This window comes from Grampus griseus (assembly GCF_964374135.1).
Source record: "Grampus griseus genome assembly, chromosome: 11".
NCBI lineage: Eukaryota > Metazoa > Chordata > Mammalia > Artiodactyla > Delphinidae > Grampus > Grampus griseus.
In genome coordinates, this window is record NC_139005.1 from 88,941,652 (window position 1) to 88,961,845 (window position 20,194).

The following is a 20,194-nucleotide window of genomic DNA, read 5'->3' on the forward strand; positions in this document are numbered from 1 at the left end:
TTGTTTTGAGCTTCGAAACTTGTGGTAGTTTGTTATATAGCAATAAAAATGAATACAACCATGCAACAATAATGATAAGAAGCCAGTATTTAGTAAACACTTACTCTATACTGGTTATATTGTACATGCTAGACCTATAGTTTTAAATTCTTATTACGTGCCCAGTGTCAAGTTACAAATAGCTGTGGCAGAGTTGAGATTCAAACCTAGGCAGCCTGGCTCAAGGGCCAGGACCTTTAACCACGATGCTGGGTTACCTCTCTTATATGTCACTGTCACCACACTCTCTGGCCTATATCTAGAGCAAGTAGTCAATGGCTGTGCACTAAGTTGAACAGATTAATGAATGAATGAGCACTCTAAAAACTTGAGAGGTACCTGAGACAGAAGCCAGTTAGTGGGGCAGGAATGTGCCTCTGGACGCTCCAAAGAGATGGCAGGAGGCTGAGGCTCTAGTGAAACAGCAGATGGGGCCCAAGAAAAAGAACATTCTAGAAAGAAAAGCTTCAGAAAATGCCCCAAGAAACCTACTGTCAGACCAGTAGACAGTGGTCTCCAGGACTTGCTTTCTGAGACCATCCTCAGCCTCCAAACACAGTGATGAGAGAGATTTCCTGGGTACACCTTGTGGGATGTTGCTTAGAGGAGATGCGGGGCACTCTGCTTTGAGCAGAGGTTCTCCAACGTGAGTGCGTATCAGAATGCCCTGGAGGACTATTTTCTAACAGATATCTGGGTTCCACCTCCAGAGTTTCTGATCCAGTAGGTCTGGGGTGAGGCTTCAGACCTGGCATTTCTAACAAGCTCCCAGGGGATGCTGTTGCTAGTGGCCCAGGGACCACACTCAGAACTGCTGCCCTGGAGGATGGATGTGTAGGTGTGTGGGGGATTTCTCATTCCAGGTGCAGTGCGGAGTAGGTTTCAGCTGTTAGGAGGTTCAAGAGTTCATCATTTGGAGGGAAGGTGACAAAAGCAATTTCTCGGAGGGAAGGTCTGTAATTTAGCACTTGGCATGGTGGCTTGCAAGCTGTGGGCCAGAGCAGCAATCGCGGACACAGCAGGCCAAACCCCAGCTCTCAGGCCCACGGACTTGGCCTTGAAATGAGTTCTTAGATAATCTGGGGATGGAGGAGGAAGGAAGGAGGTCTTGAAAATTTGCTGGATGGTCAGCCATTAGGCTGTGGCATCTAGAGTCTCTCTTTTTGCATGCATCTTCAAACACTGAAAGTGAAAAAATTCAGGACTTGATCAGTGGTCTGATGGTACTTCGGTTAAGAGCACAGGCTCTGTAGTTCCCCAGAGCTGGGCTGAATCCAGGCTCTGTCACGTACTGGCCGTGTGGCCTGGCAAGTTATGTAGCCTCTCAGAGCCTCGGTTTCTTTATCTGTAAAATGGGGACAACATATCTGCCTCATGGATTTGTTGTGAGGATTAAAGGAGCTGATCACAGTGCCTGGCACTCAATAAATGGTAGTTATTGTTTTTTTTCCAAAAAGAAAGGAGGATTGGTTGGTGGGGTATTAACTCTTTGAGGCTACTTTCCAGAATTCTGGAGGGAGGAAGAAGGCTGGAGTTTGAGTCCTGGATCCCCCAGGACCCCTGCACTCCTCAGTTCCTTTATCTGTATAAAAGGTGAAAAGGGAGCATCTCTGAATTGTTGCATGAATAACCTACCTGATAAAATTATTTCACAAAATAATGTTTGAGAAAACCTTCCAGAAACTTCTAGTGACTTAATAGTGATATGAAAACCTAAGTTATTATGATCTTTCCAATAAAATTCAGATTGCCTAGAAATGTATGTTCTTTAGCTCAAAGGAAGTGTTGGGCATTCTTACACGGTTCAAAAGGGAGGTCTCTCTTTAAAACGGAAGCAGAAGGAGGGCGCAGCTCTCTCTTTCTTCCAACTGCTCTGTCAAGAGAGCGAGCACAATTCCTACTCCCCCGCCCAGGGGCGCTACCCTTAATGCTGTAGTCTGTCCCCTGCAGACAGAAGCCATCGGCACCTGTGCTATCCTGCAGACTCTCTGGGCCGTTTGGACAGGTGGGAGGGTAGCTCTTCTGCAATGTTCCTGCAGGACTTAGGGTACTAGGAAATCAAGGAAATGAAAGGTTTGTTCGAAACTGTCACTCGGGCAACAGGAAAGTCAGCTGCCACATCTGTTGTGTCCAACCTTGGAGTCACCTTGATGACTTGAGTGGTCGAAGCTACTGCTGCCCATCCCAGGCCCGAGGACCTCGGAGAACAGACCACCCACAAGAAAAAGGGAGACGGCCTCCACGGCACTAACACGACGAAACACGCTTACCAAATGACTGAATGGACAAACAAACCAAGACAGGAATCAGAGCCGGGAGACGGGAGCAGAACTTAAACTGAGTAAAGTAGGAAAAGAAATAAGCTAACTGCCCTGCCCAGCGTTCCTGTCCTTGCATGTGGACACACAGGTCGATCACACGTGTACAAAAAGCGCATGGCACGTGGGAAGAGAAAACAACACTCCAAGCACACAGTGTGGGGCCAGCGGTGCTTTGTTTTGGCCTTAAAATGGTCTAATGCCATGACAACTGTCTGGGCCAGCAGCTCTGGCGCCTGGGTTCCCAGGAGCGAGAAGGCCTTCAGGCTCCCCCTCCCCCAGGAGGCGGCAGTGAGGGCCACTCACCTGAACGTGAAGAGGGTCCCCATGTCCAGCATCGACAGCAACTCTGCCTTCGACTTGGGGAAGGAGAGCCGGTAGCGCAGCGTCTCGAACGCAGGGACTATTGTCACCTTCTTGGTGTTGGCAAGGTCGAGCTGGATGACAGACTTCCTGGAGAGTGGGCAGGAAGAGAGACAGGGTCCCTGTGATGCCAGGCAGAGGCCTTCCCCACGGGACGGAGTGGAGGTGGTTGGCACAGGGAGGGGTCAGCCTCTCGGGTTAAAGATGGGGGATCCGAGGCCCGGGGAGGCCAGGTAGCTGGTCCAACGCCACTCGGGAGCCCTGCTGTCTCTGGACCAGAGAGCGGAGTCTTCCTGGAGAGTGAACAGAGAGGCTGGGGGCCCTCCCTCACTTTCATAGTGTGTGCCCCTGTCAGAGACGAGTGCAAAAGCCAAGCGTCCGGGACGCACAGGGTTTGGAGATCTGCCCACCTGCTGGGTCCGCTGGGTTGGCCACACGCTCCCAGTGCACCACTGGCCACGGGAGAGCTGGACATAAAGCTAATGAGGTATCACCAACTTGGGCATTTGTGGGTCCCGTCTCTGTGACTCTTCCATCCTTTCCCTCCTTCAGACCCTGAGCCTTCAAAATGGCCAGACACACCCCATGCAGCCAGCAGCCGATGCGCCAGAGCTCTGCTATCCCTCATCCTCTCATTCACTCCTGGCCTTTGAGCCTGGCCTTCTGCTCCTCAGACCCATGTCCTGCCTTATGGATTTATCTGCCATGGCCCAGCTCTGTGGCCAACCTTTGAAAGAGAGAAAGGCCCAGAAAGGTCACAGTGCACGAGGCTTGTAACGGACACAGACAGGATTTGAATCCTGGCTCTGCCGCTTTAGGAGTCTTGCCACATCGTACAAGGGATTTAGCTTCTCACGACCTCAGGTTCCTCCCTAAGATGGGGCAATAATAACTCGCCCCTGAGGTGCTGTGGAGACCGGACAAGGTAACAGAGATACTAGTACTGTCTGGTACACCTGGCACGTGGCAGGCTGGAAGCGACAAATGGTCCCTATTACACTGCGGTGCTGCCCTATTCCCTGGCTTCACCTTCCAGCATCTCTTTGGCCGTGGCTTTGATACTTCCTGCGGGCTTCCTGCTCAGACCACTGACCCTCAGGTCTCAGGCCAGCCTGGGCCGTCTGCCCGTTATCTCTGAGACAGAGAAAGCAGTCTTCCTTGGGGTAATGCAAGGCGTTGAGGGCATTTTGCAAAAATACCGGAAGCAGCAGCCCTCCAGAGCAACGCAACTGCTTGAAGTAAGAAGTCACTTTCACTCAACAGGACGCTGAGCCTGTGCCTACGCAGGGACTGGGGCTGGTCTGCAAAGAGCCGTCATCCTACGAGGAAGGAACACGTTAGCCCTGGCCAGCGTGGGACAAGAACAGAGCGGCCGTCCAGGAAGACCGGCAGCAGGGTTTGGAAGCAACAAATGAGGGGGAACCTGGACCAGGTCGGGAGAAGGACAGGTCTCGGAAACCACTCTTGGTTAAGGGGTCTTACCAACTTCCAGTGCAAAGGTGGTGGTTGAGATGGACTGGAAATTGACGTGGGAATCCTCCAAATATCAGTTGCGGTTCACTCTTTATAGTTATGCTTAAGTTAACTATATACCAAATGATATATGGGCCTCACGTCGCTACTTCAGGGGAGATTCATAAACGATGACACCAAGATAGAATCTGGGTGAGCTATATGTAGCTGGTTGGAGGACCAGAGGTCTGAGTCACCCCGTTCTGGCGTGCATTTCTCTGTCTTCTCTAAGCAATGACTTCATACAAACACCCGAAGTTTCCTCACTGATGGCCAAGCATTCTCTTTCATATCAACCCTACATTGGACATGGGCAGAGCTGGAGCTCATTACCTTTCCCCCAGGAGAGGTATGTACCTTATTTACAGATATGGGTGTTAGGGACGGGACATATGGGTCTAAAGAATACCCTTGGATCAAGATGGCGAAGCCCCTGGAGGGAGGAGGGAGGATGTCCCAGCACTGATGGGTGGTTGCCATTCGTTCAACAATCACTGAGCACCTACTGCGTGCCAGGCACTGTGCTTGGCACTTGGAAATACAGAACAAAACATCCAAAGTCTCTTCCCACCTGGTGCTTACGTTTTCATCTGAAATGTCTCAGGATGCTTAAGGCCCAAGGGCAAGTGTCTCTAAATTGGGGCTCTAGATTGCATTTTCAGCTAATTAGTTGAAGATACGACTGCTATGGAAATGGAGTGGGAGGCTAGGAGGGCTGAACTATGGAGGGAATGGTGAAGTGTACACACATACACAATAGACATAGAGATCTATGAACATGGACGTCTCTATCTATATAAACCCCACATTACTGTTACAGTCAAGGTTATTATAGAAGCCACTTCTTGGAATAGAAAATAATTCCGTCTCTCATGGTCCCCGTACATAGTCGGCAGCTCTGAGCTATGCTGACACATGTGAAGACCTGGCCAGGGCCGGGTGTTCAGGGGTAGACACTTGGGCTGAGCAAATTAGTTTCTCACTCTTGGAAATCTGAACAGATGCAGAGATTGGAGATCACAGAGCTGACTTGCACTAACATCAGGCAACACTCAGAGGTTTCTGAACTTCTACTGCAGAGTGGCCCGGAGCTGCCCAGGGTTAATTATGGTCTCAAGTATTGGTTTTCCAAATCCTACTTTGATTCCGTAAGATAAACCATTCAACATTTCCCCCCCTTTGATTTCTTTTCAGTTTAATTAAGTGCCTAGCACTGGTTTCTGTTGCTTGCAACAGAACCACCAATATATTGCAAGGCCCCGAGTAAGCAGACCTGGTCAGCAGCACGCCCTACAAAATCGAGTCCCAGAAAACCTTATTTCCCTCTGCACAGAGAGCATCAGACCCTCAAGTGTTTTCTGCAAATTCCCTTTCATCTCGCTAAAACACAAAATGCCATGGAGATGGATTTGTCGCTAGATAAGTCCGTTTCAGCCTCAGTTCAAGGAGGCTTTGATACCGATGTCCTGAATGGGTCTCATTATGAAGTTGTTTCAGCAACAAAGTGGTTTCAGGGCACCGACTCTGAGCACATCTGTTCCTTGAGACGGTAACGGCAGCCTGGGCTCTCCTGGGCTGTGTCCTGCTGGCATATACTACCCTGGCTGGGCCTGCGGACCACCTGGAGTTGCATGGTCTGTGGCCATGCTCCACCTGGGAAGCGAGTCTAGCAGGGGATGGAGTGTTTCCAGTGCAGAATCTTCCAGGAGCAGGGGAGGGCAGGATGGCGAGGTGGGAAGGCTGGCCTGGGAGCCAGCTCTGACCCGCTGAGTGGTTCTGGGTCCCATCGTCCATCTCTCTGGGACTGGTTCGTCTAGAGTATTCAAACTGAAGATTTTGGAAGGCAGTCCGGTACGGTAGTAACCAGGCAAACGTGGTTTCTAGCTGACTCCACCACTCTTCTCGGGCAAGTCACTTGCACCCTTCTGAGTCTCCGAGTTCATGCATGGGTTAAATATTTTGATGAGAAGCAGCACACGGTGCATGCAGAAGTGCTGGCGCAGTGCCTGTCACACACTAGGTGCTGACTACATGAGGGCTGCTGTTCCGGACGCTTACTTGCATGTGTCAATTAGGCTGGGCTGTGGTGCCCAGCTGGTTGGTTAAACAGTCGGTCCCGGCCAGGGCTTCACACGGGGAAGCATAGCTCAGAGCTGCCCCTAGGTACAGGGACCATGAGAGGGGCAATTATCTTCCATTCCAAGAAGAGGCTTCTGTAATACCCCCATTTTGCCTTAGACGCAGGTCTAGATGTTGCTGTGAAGGTATCTTGTGGATGTGACTAACATTTAGAATCAGCTGACTTTAAGGCCCTTACCCTTGATAATGTGGGTGGGCCTCCTCCAATCAGTTGAAGGCCTTAAGAGCAAAAACTGAGCTTAACTGGGAAAGAAGGAATTCTGCCCTAAAACTGTCACATAGAAATCCTGCCTGAGTTTCCAGCCTACTGACATGCTCTATGGATTTCGAACTCGCCAGTCATCACAGTTCCTTAAAATCACTATCCAGCCATATCTAACCATCCTATGGTTCTGTTTCTCTGAAGAATCCTGATTGATCCACTTGCCCTTGGCCAGGACCCCTTCAAAAAGATTCACAAACCTACTAGAACATTTTTGGACTGAAAACTTGTAAAAGACACCCTAGGTAGCTACAGAAGTAAAAAGACACCCTAGGTAGCTACGGAAGTAAATGAGAAACCTGCTGGTATAACACAGCATGGCAAACACAGGGACTCAGAGGCAGCCGGCACCGGGTTCAGGTCCTGCCTGCCACCCTCCTGTGACCTTGGCGACACTGTAGTCACAGGTTCCCCATCTGTAAAATGGAGGTAACACTCCTCTCTTACCAATCAGCACTGCTGTGAGGATGAAATAATCATTTACAGCCAGGCATGCGCCTGACATGGAATAACTGAGTAACAAGTGAGCTTGCGTCCCCCTTCCCAGCTCAGCTTCCCGCTGGGCCTGGTGCAAGAGAAAGTACGAGGGCAGAGGGTTCAGAAAAGGCCACAAACTGCCCACAACCAGGACAGATATCTGGCTTGCCAGCCTGCCTGTCTATGGAAACAGAGTTTATTTGATTTCGGTCTCCAGCCAGCTCCCCGAGTCCTTCCTCATGTCAAAAACAATTCAGGTGTTTCTGACACAGTAAATTCATCCCTTCCAGTCTGGTGGGGCCGACCTGGTAGCAAGCTGTGAACTGGGTGGTGTCTGTCTTCCAAGTCCCCCATCTCCTCTCCCGTGCATCTTTTCCCCTCAGCCTCTCGTGCTAGTTTACTCAAGTATGCTAATAGTTCATGGCCTTTTTTGCTCCCATTTGGTAAAACTGGTGACCGAGTTTGCGGGGGGTGGGGGTGGGGGACGTGAGTAGCAAGGCTTCCTGCGCCAGTTGAGGGGACGGAGGTGGGCAGAGACTGCAGGCTTTCATGGGGCTCAGCGCTAAGTTGAAGAAACAGCACGAAGGAGTACACTGTTAGGTAGATGGGCTTCCTGGCGCTTAAAATGACCAAACCTGAAGACTGACCCTGGCAGTTGACCGCGTATGCACGCACGCGCGCGCACGCACGCGCACACACGCGCACACACGCACACACACGCACACGCACACACACACACACACACACACACACCCTCCCCCTCTTCCTCTCTCTTTAACTCCATCCTTTGCCCTAGAGGCAGGTCTCTGTCACCAGGAAAACAGCCCAGGTTCCTGGCATGAAGAGATTATGGGAAAGTGTCTCAGAGAAATAAGAAACAGGGATGAGCTGTGTGGTTCTAATGACGTCACCTCATCAGTGGTCAAGATGAGGGCTCTGAGGCTGGGAGGCTTAGGTTTGCAACCCGGCTGATTACTTAACCTCTTTGTTCCCCAGCTTCTGTCTGTAAAGATGGGGATGGTGATCACAGCATTAATCTCAGAGGGTGTTTGTGAGGACTGAATGAGCTCCTATATGTAAAATGCTTAATCCGTGCCTGGTAGGTGACAAGCACTGATGTGCGCTGGCCATCGGCATGAGTGTCCGTCCCTCTTATGCCAGCCTGACCGCGCTCATAAAGCCTGGCGCCCACCCTGGATTCTCCCACTTCGCTCTTTCATTGGTTCCTCGCTTGTTCCACTCTGTGCCAGGCACTGTTGAAGCACTTGGGATACACTGGTAAACAGAACAGGCAGAAATCCCTGCCCTCGGGGAGCTGACATTTTACACGTGGGGGACAGACGAGAAGAACAGAGTGAATCACATAGTGTGTTGGAAAGTGAGACCTGCTGAGAGAGAACGGAGCTGGGTTAGGAACGCCAGAGGTGAAGAATGGGCTGTACTTTTAAATAGGCAGGCGTCATGGAGAAGGGGATATCTAAAACAGATACCTGGAGTAAGCGAGGGAGCATGCCATGTGGTGACCTGGGTTAAGAGCTTTCTGGGTTAGGGAAACAGCCAGTGCAAAGGTCCTAATGACAAGAGCACAGCAAGGAACAGAGAGAGGAAGGGGACCAGAAAGGCCATGGTGGAGGGGGAGGGTGCTGCAGATCATACAGGGCCTTACAGATCACTGAAGGGTGTGGTGGGCAAATGCCTCCCCTGCCTCTCCCCCAGTGAAAACCACCTCCTAATCCCAGGAACCTGCAGCTATGTTACCTTACACAGCAAAAGGGACTCCGCAGATGTGACAAAGGATGCTGAGATAGGAAGGTTATCCTGGATGATTCAGGTGGATTCAGTGTAACAGAGAGCATCCTTCTAAGAGGGAGTTAGGAAGCAGAGGCTGGAGTGATGTGGCCACTAGCCAAAGAATGTGGGTGGCCTCCCAGCAGCAAGAAAAGATTCTCCCCTAGAGCCTCCAGAGAGCAGCCCTGTTGACACCTTGATTTTAGCCTCCACAGACCCTTTTCAGCATCCTTACAGCAGCAACAGGAAACCAATACAAAGGTCTTGAGATCTTACTCAGTGAGATGGGGAGCCGCCAGGGAACTCTAAGCTGAGTGAGAGGACCTGCTTTCTGTATTGAAAGAATCACTCTGCTGCTGTGTTGAGAGCCGACTGTAGTGTCACCTAGGGTAGAAGCTGGGAGGTCAATTACGAGGCCCTTGACGCAATACAGGTGCTACCTTATGGGATGGCCAGATATTCTGATGTTTCAAGAGGAGGCTACTAAAACGATTTTCAGTACATGTGGGGAATGGGTCTCTCTCAGGGGCTGCCAGTTTGAAGAGAGGCTGAAGAGTGAGAAGAAGAGCACGGTCTTCCACATCGGACGATGCTGATTCTATCTCACTACTGCTTCACTAATTGTGTAATCAGGGCAATTTTCTTAACTCTGGGCTTTTGTTTCCTTATCTTGATGATAATAAATACTTCACAGGCTTGGTTATGAAGAGAACTAAGATAATATATTCATTAATTAGTGAATATTTATGAAGCCAGACCAGAAATATTGAGTCCAGAGCTGGGTGAACAGATAAAACCTCTGTCCTGACAGAGTCCAAAGTGCAGAGAGGCAGAAGTGTAGGCTCTCTGGTGTGGAACTTCCCATCACTGAGCTGTATGTCCTTTTCATTTTTTCATAGAGACAAAAAATATACTAAAGATTATTAGGCACTGAGCAGAGAGGGAATGGGGAGTTACTGTTTAACGGTTACAGAGTTTCAGTTTTGAAGGCACAAAGAATTCTGGAGATAGATGATGGTGATGGCTGCAAAACAATGAGAATATTCTTTTAATGCCACTAAACTATACACTTAAAAATGTATAGATGGGTTAAGATGATACATTCTTAAAAAATTTTAATTTTATTGGAGTACAGTTTTATAATGTGTTATTTTCAGGGGTACAGCAAAGTGATTCAGTCATACATATATTCATGCATTTTTAGATTCTTTTCTCATATAGGTTATCACAGAGGATTGAGTAGAGTTCCCTGAGCTACACAGTAGGGCCTTGTTGGTTATCTACCTTATACATGGTAGTGTGTGGGTGTTTATCCCAAGCTCCTGATTTATTGCTCCGCCTCCACCTTTCCCCTTTGGTAACCACAGGTTTTTTTTCAATATCTGTAAATGTGTTTTTGTAAATAAGTTCATTTGTTACCTTTTTTTAAAAAAAGATTCCACACATGAGTGATATCATGTGGTATTTGCCTTTCTCTGTCTGACTTCACGTAGTATGATAATCCTTAGGTCCATCCATGTTGCTGCAAATGGCATTGTTTCATTCTTATTTTTATGGCTGAGTAATATTGATTATATATATATATACCACATCTTCTTTACCCATTGATCTGTGATGGACTTTTAGGTTGCTTCCATGTCTTGGCTATCGTAAACAGTGCAGCAATGAACAGTGGGGTGAATGTATCTTTTTGAATTATGGCCTTCTCTGGATATATACCACAGAGTGGGATTGCTGGATCATATGGTAGTTCTATTTTTAGATTTTTAAGGAAACTCCGTACTGTTCTCCATAGTGGTTGTATCAATTTACATTCCTACCAAGAGTGTAAGAGGGTTCCCTATTCTCCACACCCTCTCCAGCATTTATTATTTGTCAACTTTTTGATGATGGTCATTTTGACTGGTGTGAGGTGATACCTCATTGTAGTTTTGATTTGCATTTCTCTGATAATTAGTGATGTTGAGTATTTTTCATGTGTCTATTGGCCATCTGTATGTCTTCTTTGGAGAAATATCTGTTTAGTTCTTCTGCCCATTTTTCAATTGGCTTGTTTTCTTTTTTTAATTTATTTTTTATTGAAGCATAGTTGATTTACAACGTTGGGTTAGATTCAGGTGTACAGCAAAGTGATTCAATTATACATATTATGTCTTCTTTTCTTTCCTTTTTTTTTACATCTTTATTGGAGTATAATTGCTTTACAATGGTTAGTTTCTGCTTTATAACAAAGTGAATCAGTTATACATATACATATGTTCCCATATCTCTTCCCTCTTGCACCTCCCTCCCTCCCATCCTCCCTATCCCACCCCTACAGGCGGTCACAAAGCACAGAGCTGATCTCCCTGTGCTATGCAGCTGCTTCCCACTAGCTATCTACCTTACGTTTGGTAGTGTATATATGTCCATGCCTCTCTCTCGCTTTGTCACAGCTTACCCTTTCCCCTCCCCATATCCTCAAGTCCATTCTCTAGTAGGTCTGTGTCTTTATTCCTGTGTTACCCCTAGGTTCTTCATGACATTTTTTTTTCTTAGATTCCATATATATGTGTTAGCATACGGTATTTGTCTTTCTCTTTCTGACTTACTTCACTCTGTATGACAGACTCTAGGTCTATCCACCTCATTACAAATAGCTCAATTTCATTTCTTTTTATGGCTGAGTAATATTCCATTGTATATATGTGCCACATCTTCTTTATCCATTCATCCGATGATGGACACTTAGGTTGTTTCCATCTCTGGGCTACTGTAAATAGAGCTGCAGTGAACATTTTGGTACATGACTCTTTTTGAATTATGGTTTTCTCAGGGTACATGCCCAGTAGTGGGATTGCTGGTTCATATGGTAATTCTATTTGTAGTTTTTTAAGGAACCTCCATACTGTTCTCCACAGTGGCTGTATCAATTTACATTCCCACCAACAGTGCAAGACGGTTCCCTTTCTCCACACCCTCTCCAGCGTTTATTGTTTCTAGATTTTTTTGATGATGGCATTCTGACTGGTGTGAGATGATATCTCATTGTAGTTTTGATTTGCATTTCTCTAATGATTAATGAAGTTGAGCATTCTTTCATGTGTTTGTTGGCACTCTGTATATCTTCTTTGGAGAAATGTCTATTTAGGTCTTCTGCCCATTTTTGGATTGGGTTGTTTGTTTTTTTGTTATTGAGCTGCATGAGCTGCTTATAAATTTTGGAGATTAATCCTTTGTCAGTTGTTTCATTTGCAAATATTTTCTCCCATTCTGAGGGTTGTCTTTTGGTCTTGTTTATGGTTTCCTTTGCTGTGCAAAAGCTTTGAAGTTTCATTAGGTCCCATTTGTTTGTTTTTATTTCCATTTCTCTAGGAGGTGGGTCAAAAAGGATCTTGCTGTGATTTATGTCAGAGAGTGTTCTCCCTATGTTTTCCTCTAAGAGTTTGATAGTTTTTGGCCTTACATTTAGGTCTTTAATCCATTTTGAGCTTATTTTTGTGTATGGTGTTAGGGAGTGATCTAATCTCATACTTTTACATGTACCTGTCCAGTTTTCTGAGCACCACTTATTGAAAAGGCTGTCCTTTCTCTACTGTACATTCCTGCCTCCTTTATCAAATATAAGGTGACCATATGTGCATGGGTTTATCTCTGGGCTTTCTATCCTGTTCCATTGATCTATATTTCTGTTTTTGTGCCAGTACCATACCGTCTTGATTACTATAGCTTTGTAGTATAGTCTGAAGTCAGGGAGCCTGATTCCTCCAGCTCCGTTTTTCGTTCTCAAGATTGCTTTGGCTATTCGGGCTCTTTTGTGTTTCCATACACATTGTGAAATTTTTTGTTCTAGTTCTGTGAAAAATGCCAGTGGTAGTTTGATAGGGATTGCATTGAATCTGTAGATTGCTTTGGGTAGTAGAGTCATTTTCACAATGTTGATTCTTCCAATCCAAGAACATGGTATATCTCTCCAACTATTTGTATCATCTTTAATTTCTTTCATCAGTGTCTTATAATTTTCTGCATACAGGTCTTTTGTCTCCTTAGGTAGGTTTGTTCCTAGATATTTTATTCTTTTTGTTGCAGTGGTAAATGGGAGGGTTTTCTTGATTTCACTTTCAGATTTTTCATCATTAGTGTATAGGAATGCCAGAGAATTCTGTGCATTAATTTTGTATCCTGATACTTTACCAAATTCATTGATTAGCTCTAGTAGTTTTCTGGTAGCATCTTTAGGATTCTCTATGTACAGTATCATGTCATCTGCAAACAGTGACAGCTTTACTCCTTCTTTTCCGATTTGGATTCCTTTTATTTCCTTCTCTTCTCTGATTGCTGTGGCTAAAACTTCCAAAACTATGTTGAATAAGAGTGGTGAGAGTGGGCAACCTTGTCTTGTTCCTGATCTTAGTGGAAATGTTTTCAGTTTTTCATGATTGAGGACGATGTTGGCTGTGGGTTTGTCATATATGGCCTTTATCATGTTAAGGAAAGTTCCCTCTATGCTGACTTTCTGCAGGGTTTTTATCATAAATTGAATTTTGTTGAAAGCTTTCTCTGCATCTATTGAGATGATCATATGGTTTTTGTCCTTCAATTTGTTAATATGGTTTATCACATTGATTGATTTGCAAATATTGAAGAATCCTTGCATTCCTGGAATAAACCCCACTTGATCATGGTGTATGATCCTTTTAATATGCTGTTGGATTCTGTTTGCTAGTATTTTGTTGAGGATTTTTGCACCTATGTTCATCAGTGATATTGGCCTATAGTTTTCTTTCTTTGTGACATTCTTGTCTGGTTTTGGTATCAAGGTGATGGTGGCCTAGTAGAATGAGTTTGGGAGTGTTCTTCCCTCTGCTATATTTTGGAAGAGTTTGAGGATAGGTGTTAGCTCTTCTCTAAATGTTTGATAGAATTCGCCTGTGAAGCCATCTGGTTCTGGGCTTTTGTTTGTTGGAAGATTTTTAATCACAGTTTCAACTTCAGTGCTTGTGATTGGTCTGTTCATATTTTCTATTTCTTCCTGATTCAGTCTTGGCAGGTTGTGCATTTCTAAGAATTTGTCCATTTCTTCCAGGTTGTACATTTTATTGGCATAGAGTTGCTTGTAGTAATCTCTCATGATCTTTTGTATTTCTGCAGTGTCAGTTGTTACTTCTTTTTCATTTCTAATTCTATTGATTTGAGTCTTCTCCCTGTTTTTCTTGGTGAGTCTGGCTAATGGTTTATCAATTTTGTTTATCTTCTCAAAGAACCAGCTTTTAGTTTTATTGATCTTTGCTATTGTTTCCTTCATTTCTTTTTCATTTATTTCTGATCTGATTTTTATGATTTCTTTCCTGCTGCTAACTTTGGGGTTTTCTTGTTCTTCTTTCTCTAATTGATTTAGGTGCAAGGTTAGGTTGTTTATTCGAGACGTTTCCTGTTTCTTAAAGTAGGATTGTTATTGCTATAAACTTCCCTCTTAGAACTGCTTTTGCTGCATCCCATAGGTTTTGGGTCGTCGTGTCTCCATTGTCATTTGTTTCTAGGTATTTTTTAATTTCCTCTTTGATTTCTTCAGTGATCACTTCGTTATTAAGTAGTGTATTGTTTAGCCTCCATGTGTTTGTATTTTTTACAGATCTTTTCCTGTAATTGATATCTAGTCTCATAGCGTTGTGGTCGGAAAAGATACTTGAAACAATTTCAATTTTCTTAAATTTACCAAGGTTTGACTTGTGACCCAAGATATGATCTATCCTGGAGAATGTTCCATGAGCACTTGAGAAAAATGTGTATTCTGTTGTTTTTGGATGGAATGTCCTATAAATATCAATTAAGTCCATCTTGTTTAATGTATCATTTAAAGCTTGTGTTTCCTTATTTATTTTCATTTTGGATGATCTGTCCATTGGTTAAAGTGGGGTGTTAAAGTCCCCTACTATGAATGTGTTACTGTCGATATCCCCATTTATGGCTGTTAGTATTTGCCTTATGTATTGAGGTGCTCCTATGTTGGGTGCATAAATATTTACAATTGTTATATCTTCTTCTTGGATCAATCCCTCGATCATTGTCCTTCTTTGTCTTTTCTAATAGTCTTTATTCTAAAGTCTATTTTGTCTGATATGAGAATTGCTACTCCAGCTTTCTTTTGGTTTCCATTTGCATGAAATATCTTTTTCCATCCCCTTACTTTCAGTCTGTATGTGTCTTGAGGTCTGAAGTGGGTCTGTTGTAGATAGCAAATATATGGGTCTTGTTTTTATATCCATTCTGCCAATCTGTGTCTTTTGTGGGAGCATTTAGTCCATTTACATTTAAGGTAATTATCGATATGTATGTTCCTATTCCCATTTTCTTAATTGTTTTGGGTTCGTTATTGTAGGTCTTTTCCTTCTCTTGTGTTTCTTGCCCAGAGAAGTTCCTTTAGCATTTGCTGTAAAGCTGGTTTGGTGGTGCTGAACTCTCTCAGCTTTTGCTTGTCTGTAAAGGTTTTAATTTCTCCATCAAATCTGAATGAGATCCTTGCTGGGTAGAGTAATCTTGGTTGCAGGTTTTTCTCCTTCATCACTTTAAATATGTCCTGCCAGTCCCTTCTGGCTTGCAGAGTTTCTGATGAAAGATCAGCTGTTAGCCTTATGGGGATTCCCTTGTGTGTTATTTGTTGTTTTTCCCTTGCTGCTTTTAATATGTTTTCTTTGTATTTAATATTTGACAGTTTGATTAATATGTGTCTTGGCGTATTTCTCCTTGGATTTATCCTGTATGGGACTCTCTGTGCTTCCTGGACTTGATTAACTATTTCCTTTCCCATATTAGAGAAGTTTTCAACTATAATCTCTTCAAAAATCTTCTCAGTCCCTTTCTTTTTCTCTTCTTCTTCTGGAACGCCTATAATTCGAATGTTGGTACGTTTAATGTTGTCCCAGAGGTCTCTGATACTGTCCTCAGTTCTTTGCATTCTTTTTTCTTTATTCTGCTCTGCAGTAGTTATTTCCACTATTTTATCTTCCAGGTCACTTATCCGTTCTTCTGCCTCAGTTATTCTGCTAATGATCCTGTCTAGAGTATTTTTAATTTCATTTGTTGTGTTGTTCATTGTTGTTTGTTTCATCTTTAGTTCTTGTAGGTCCTTGTTAAATGTTTCTTGCATTTTGTCCATTCTATTTCCAAGATTTTGGATCATCTTTACTATCATTACTCTGAATTCTTTTTCAGGTAGACTGCCTATTTTCTCTTCATTTGTTAGGTGTGGTGGGTTTTTATCTTGCTCCTTCATCTGCTGTGTGTTTTTCTGTCTTCTCATTTTCCTTATCTTACTGTGTTTGGGGTCTTCTTTTTGCAGGCTGCAGGCTCGTAGTTCCCGTTGTTTTTGGTGTCTGTCCCCAGTGGCTAAGGTTGGTTCAGTGGGTTGTGTAGGCTTCCTGGTGGAGGGGACTAGTGCCTGTGTTTTGGTGGATGAGGCTGGATCTTGTCTCTCTGGTGGGCAGGTCCACGTCTGGTGGTGTGTTCTGGGGTGTCTGTGGACTTACTATGATTTTAGGCAGCCTCTCTGCTAATGGGTGGGGTTGTGTTCCTCTCTTCCTAGTTGTTTGGCTTAGGGTGTCCAGCACTGTAGCTTGCTGGTCGCTGAGTGAAGCTGGGTGCTGAGATGGAGATCTCTGGGAGATTTTTGCTGTTTGATATTGTGTGGAGCTGGGAGGTCTCTTGTGGACCAGTGTCCTGAAGTTGGCTCTCCTACCTCAGAGGCACAGCACTGACTCCTGGCTGCAGCACCAAGAGCCTTTCATCTACACGGCTCAGAATAAAAGGGAGAAAAAGTAGAAATAAAGAATTAGTCAAGTAGAAAGAAAGAAAGCAAGAAAGAAAGGAGGGAGAGAAGGAGGCAGGAAGGAAGGAGGGAAGGAAGGAAAAAAAGAAAGAAGATAAAGTATGATAAAATATAAAGTTATTAAAATAAAAAAATAATTATTAAGAAAAAAGAAAAATTAAAAAAAAAATCAAAGACGGACGGATAGAACCCTAGGACAAATGGTGGAAGCAAAGCTATACAGCATAAATCTTGCTCTCAAAGTCCACCTCCTCAATTTGGGATGATTCGTTGTCTATTCATGTATTCCACAGACATCAAGTTGATCGTGGAGCTTTAATCCGCTGCTTCTAAGGCTGCTGGGAGAGATTTCCCTTTCTCTTCTTTGTTCTCACAGCTCCCAGGGGCTCAGCTTTGGATTTGGCCCCGCCTCTGCGTGTAGGTCGCCGGAGGGCATCTGTTCTTCGCTCAGACAGGACGGGGTTAAGGGAGCTGCTGATTCGGGGGCTCTGGCTCACTCAGGCCGTGGGGAGGGAAGGGTGCGGATGCGGGGCGAGTCTGCAGCGGCAGAGGCCGGCGGGATTTTGCACCAGCTTGAAGCGCGCCATGCGTTCTCCCCTGGGAGTTGTCCCTGGATTCTGCGACCGTGGCAGTGTGGCGGGCTGCACAGGTTCCCTGGAAGGGGGGTGTGGATAGTGACCTGTGCTCGCACACAGGCTTCTTGGTGGCAGCAGCAGCAGCCTTAGCGTCTCATGCCCGTTTCTGGGGTCCGTGCTTTTAGCCGCGGCTCGCGCCCGTCTCTGGAGCTTCTTTATTAATCCCCTCTCCTCACGCACCAGGAAACAAAGAGGTAAGAAAAAGTCTCCTGCCTCTTCGTCAGGTTCAGACTTTTCCCCGGACTCCCTCCCGGCTAGCCGTGGTGCACTAACCCCCTGCAGGCTGTGTTCACGCCGCCAATCCCAGTCCTCTCCGTGCATCCGACCAAAGCCTGAGCCTCAGCTCCCAGCCCCGCCCGCCCCGGCGGGGGAGCAGACAAGCCTCTCGGGCTGGTGAGTGCCGGTCGTCCCTGATCCTCTGTGCGGGAATCTCTCCCTGCTTTGCCCTCCACACCCCTGTTGCTGTGCTCGCCTCCGCGGCTCCGAAGCTTCCCCCTCCGCCACCCGCAGTCTCTGCCCGCGAAGGGCCTTCCTAGTGTGTGGAAACCTTTCCTCCTTCACAGCTCCCTCCCACTGGTGAGGGTCCCGTCCCTATTCTTTTGTCTCTGTTTATTCTTTTTTCTTTTGCTCTACACAGGTACGTGGGGGGTTTCTTGCCTTTTGGGAGGTCTGAGGTCTTCTGCCAGCGTTCAGTAGGTGTCCTGTAGGAGTTGTTCCACGTGTAGATGTATTTCTGGTGTATCTGTGGGGAGGAAGGTGATCTCCACGCCTTACTCTTCTGCCATCTTCCTGTTTTTTTGACATAGAGCTACATGAGCTGTCTGTATATTTTCGAGATTAATCCCTTGTTGGTCACTTCATTTGCAAATATTTTCTCCCATTCTGTGGGTTGTGTTTTCGTTTTATGGTTTCCTTTGTTGTGCAGAAGTTTTTAAGTTTAATTAAGTCCCATTTATTTTTATTTTTGTTACTCTAGAAGGTGGATTAAAAAAGATACCATTGTGATTTCTGTGAAAAAGTGTTCTGCCTATGTTTTCCTCTAAGAGTTTTATAGTATCCGGCCTTACATTTAGATCTTTGATCCATTTCGAGTTTTTTTTTGTGTATGGTGTTAGGGAGTGTTCTAATTTCATTTGTTTTAACATGTAGCTGTCCAGTTTTCCCAGCACCACTTATTGAAGCGACTGGCTTTTCATTGAGCTACCATATGATCCAGCAGGCTCATTCGTGGACCTATAACCTAGGAAGACAGAATTGGAAAGACACAGGCAGGCAAATCTGCACTGCACAGTATTACAAGAGACTCGGTGTCTTTTCTCTGTTAAATTGACCATAGGTGCATGAATTTATTTCTGGGCTCTCTATCCTGTTCCATTGATCTATATTTCTGTTTTTGTGCCAGTAACATATTGTCTTGATTACTCTGGCTTTGTAGTATAGTCTGAAGCAGGGAGTCTGATTCCTCCAGCTCTGTTTTTCTTTCTCAGGATTGCTTTGGCTATTTGGGGTCTTTTGTGTTTCCATATAAATTCAAAATATTTTGTTCTAGTTCTGTGAAAAATGCCATTAGTTGAACTGTGTTCTAAAAAGCAGAAGTGGGACTTCCCTGGTGGTGCGGTGGTTAAGAATCCGCCTGCCAATGCAGGGGACATGGGTTCGAACCCTGGTCCGGGAAGATCCCACATGCCACGGAGCAACTAAGCCCGTGCGCCACAACTACTGAACTTGTGCTCTAGAGCCTGCAAGCCACAACTACTGAAGTCTGCACGCCTAGAGCCCGTGCTCCGCAACGAGAAGCCACTGCAATGAGAAGCCCGCACATCGCAACAAAGGGTAGCCGCCCCCCCTTGCCTCAACTAGAGAAAGCCCGTGCACAGCAACAAAGACCCAATTCAACCAAAAATAAATTAAAAAAAGCAGAAGTTAGCCAGTCAGGGGAGGGGGTTCAAGGTATTTGCAAAATTTGGAAATAAGAAAACATATAGGATCCAGGGGAACTGAATTTCTTAGAACACACCTGGTACATTGTAAGTGGTCAATAAACAGTAATCAAAAGTGCTTGTAGGGCTCCCTGGTGGCGCAGTGGTTGAGAGTCCGCCTGCCGATGCAGGGGACACAGGTTCGTGACCCGGTCCGGGAAGATCCCACATGTCGCGGAGCGGCTGGGCCCGTGAGCCATGGCCACTGGGCCTGCGTGTCCGGAGCCTGTGCTCCGCAACGGGAGAGGCCACAACAGTGAGAGGCCCGCATACCGCAAAAAAAAAAAAAAAAAAAAAAAGTGTTTGCAACGTTTCAGTAACAAGCACTGTGCCAGGCACTTTATAGGCATTACTCCTTGAATCACTGCTGATATACTATGACATATGTACTAGTATTCCCAGTTTACTGAAGAAGACATTCAAACTCTGAGAGGTTAAGTAATTTGCATTAAAACGACAAATGATGATGATGATAAAATCATCATTGTATGAATTAAGGCTGCACCAGTGTAGAAATAACCTGGAAAGATCAATAATCACAGGATCTACGTGGACCAAGTCTGTTAATGTGGTGACTTTGCAGCTGGAGCAATGAGCTTCTTGGAGCTCATGGATTAAGGCAGTTGGTGGGAGAGGTTAGGAAGGGGATGGAGGGAGATGGCAGGAGGCTGCAGCCTGCATGCTGATGAGCTTTACATGGCATCCCAATGGTGGATCCCACATCGTAGCGGCTAACTGGGCAGAGGCCAGAACACAGGTAGTGTTTGGAGGTGCAGAGACGGGCGTCGACCTCCTGGCTTACTGAGCCTCCTGCACTGATTCTTTTTTTCTTTTTCTTTACCATCCACTAGCTTCTCTAACAACTACAGTCTGCCTCT

The 20,194-nt window shown here is 45.5% G+C and overlaps 1 protein-coding gene across 3 annotated transcripts in view; it reads right to left on the minus strand.

Annotated features, from left to right (window-relative positions):
* LARGE1 (LARGE xylosyl- and glucuronyltransferase 1) overlaps positions 1–20,194 on the minus strand; it is a 590,275-nt gene that overhangs the window by 5,569 nt on the left and 564,512 nt on the right. For all 3 annotated transcript variants that reach the window (XM_082666633.1, XM_082666632.1, XM_082666634.1), the window contains exon 13: positions 2,664–2,810. In XM_082666633.1, the coding sequence (XP_082522759.1) occupies positions 2,664–2,810 (147 nt within the window). The remainder of the gene's footprint in view (positions 1–2,663; positions 2,811–20,194) is intronic.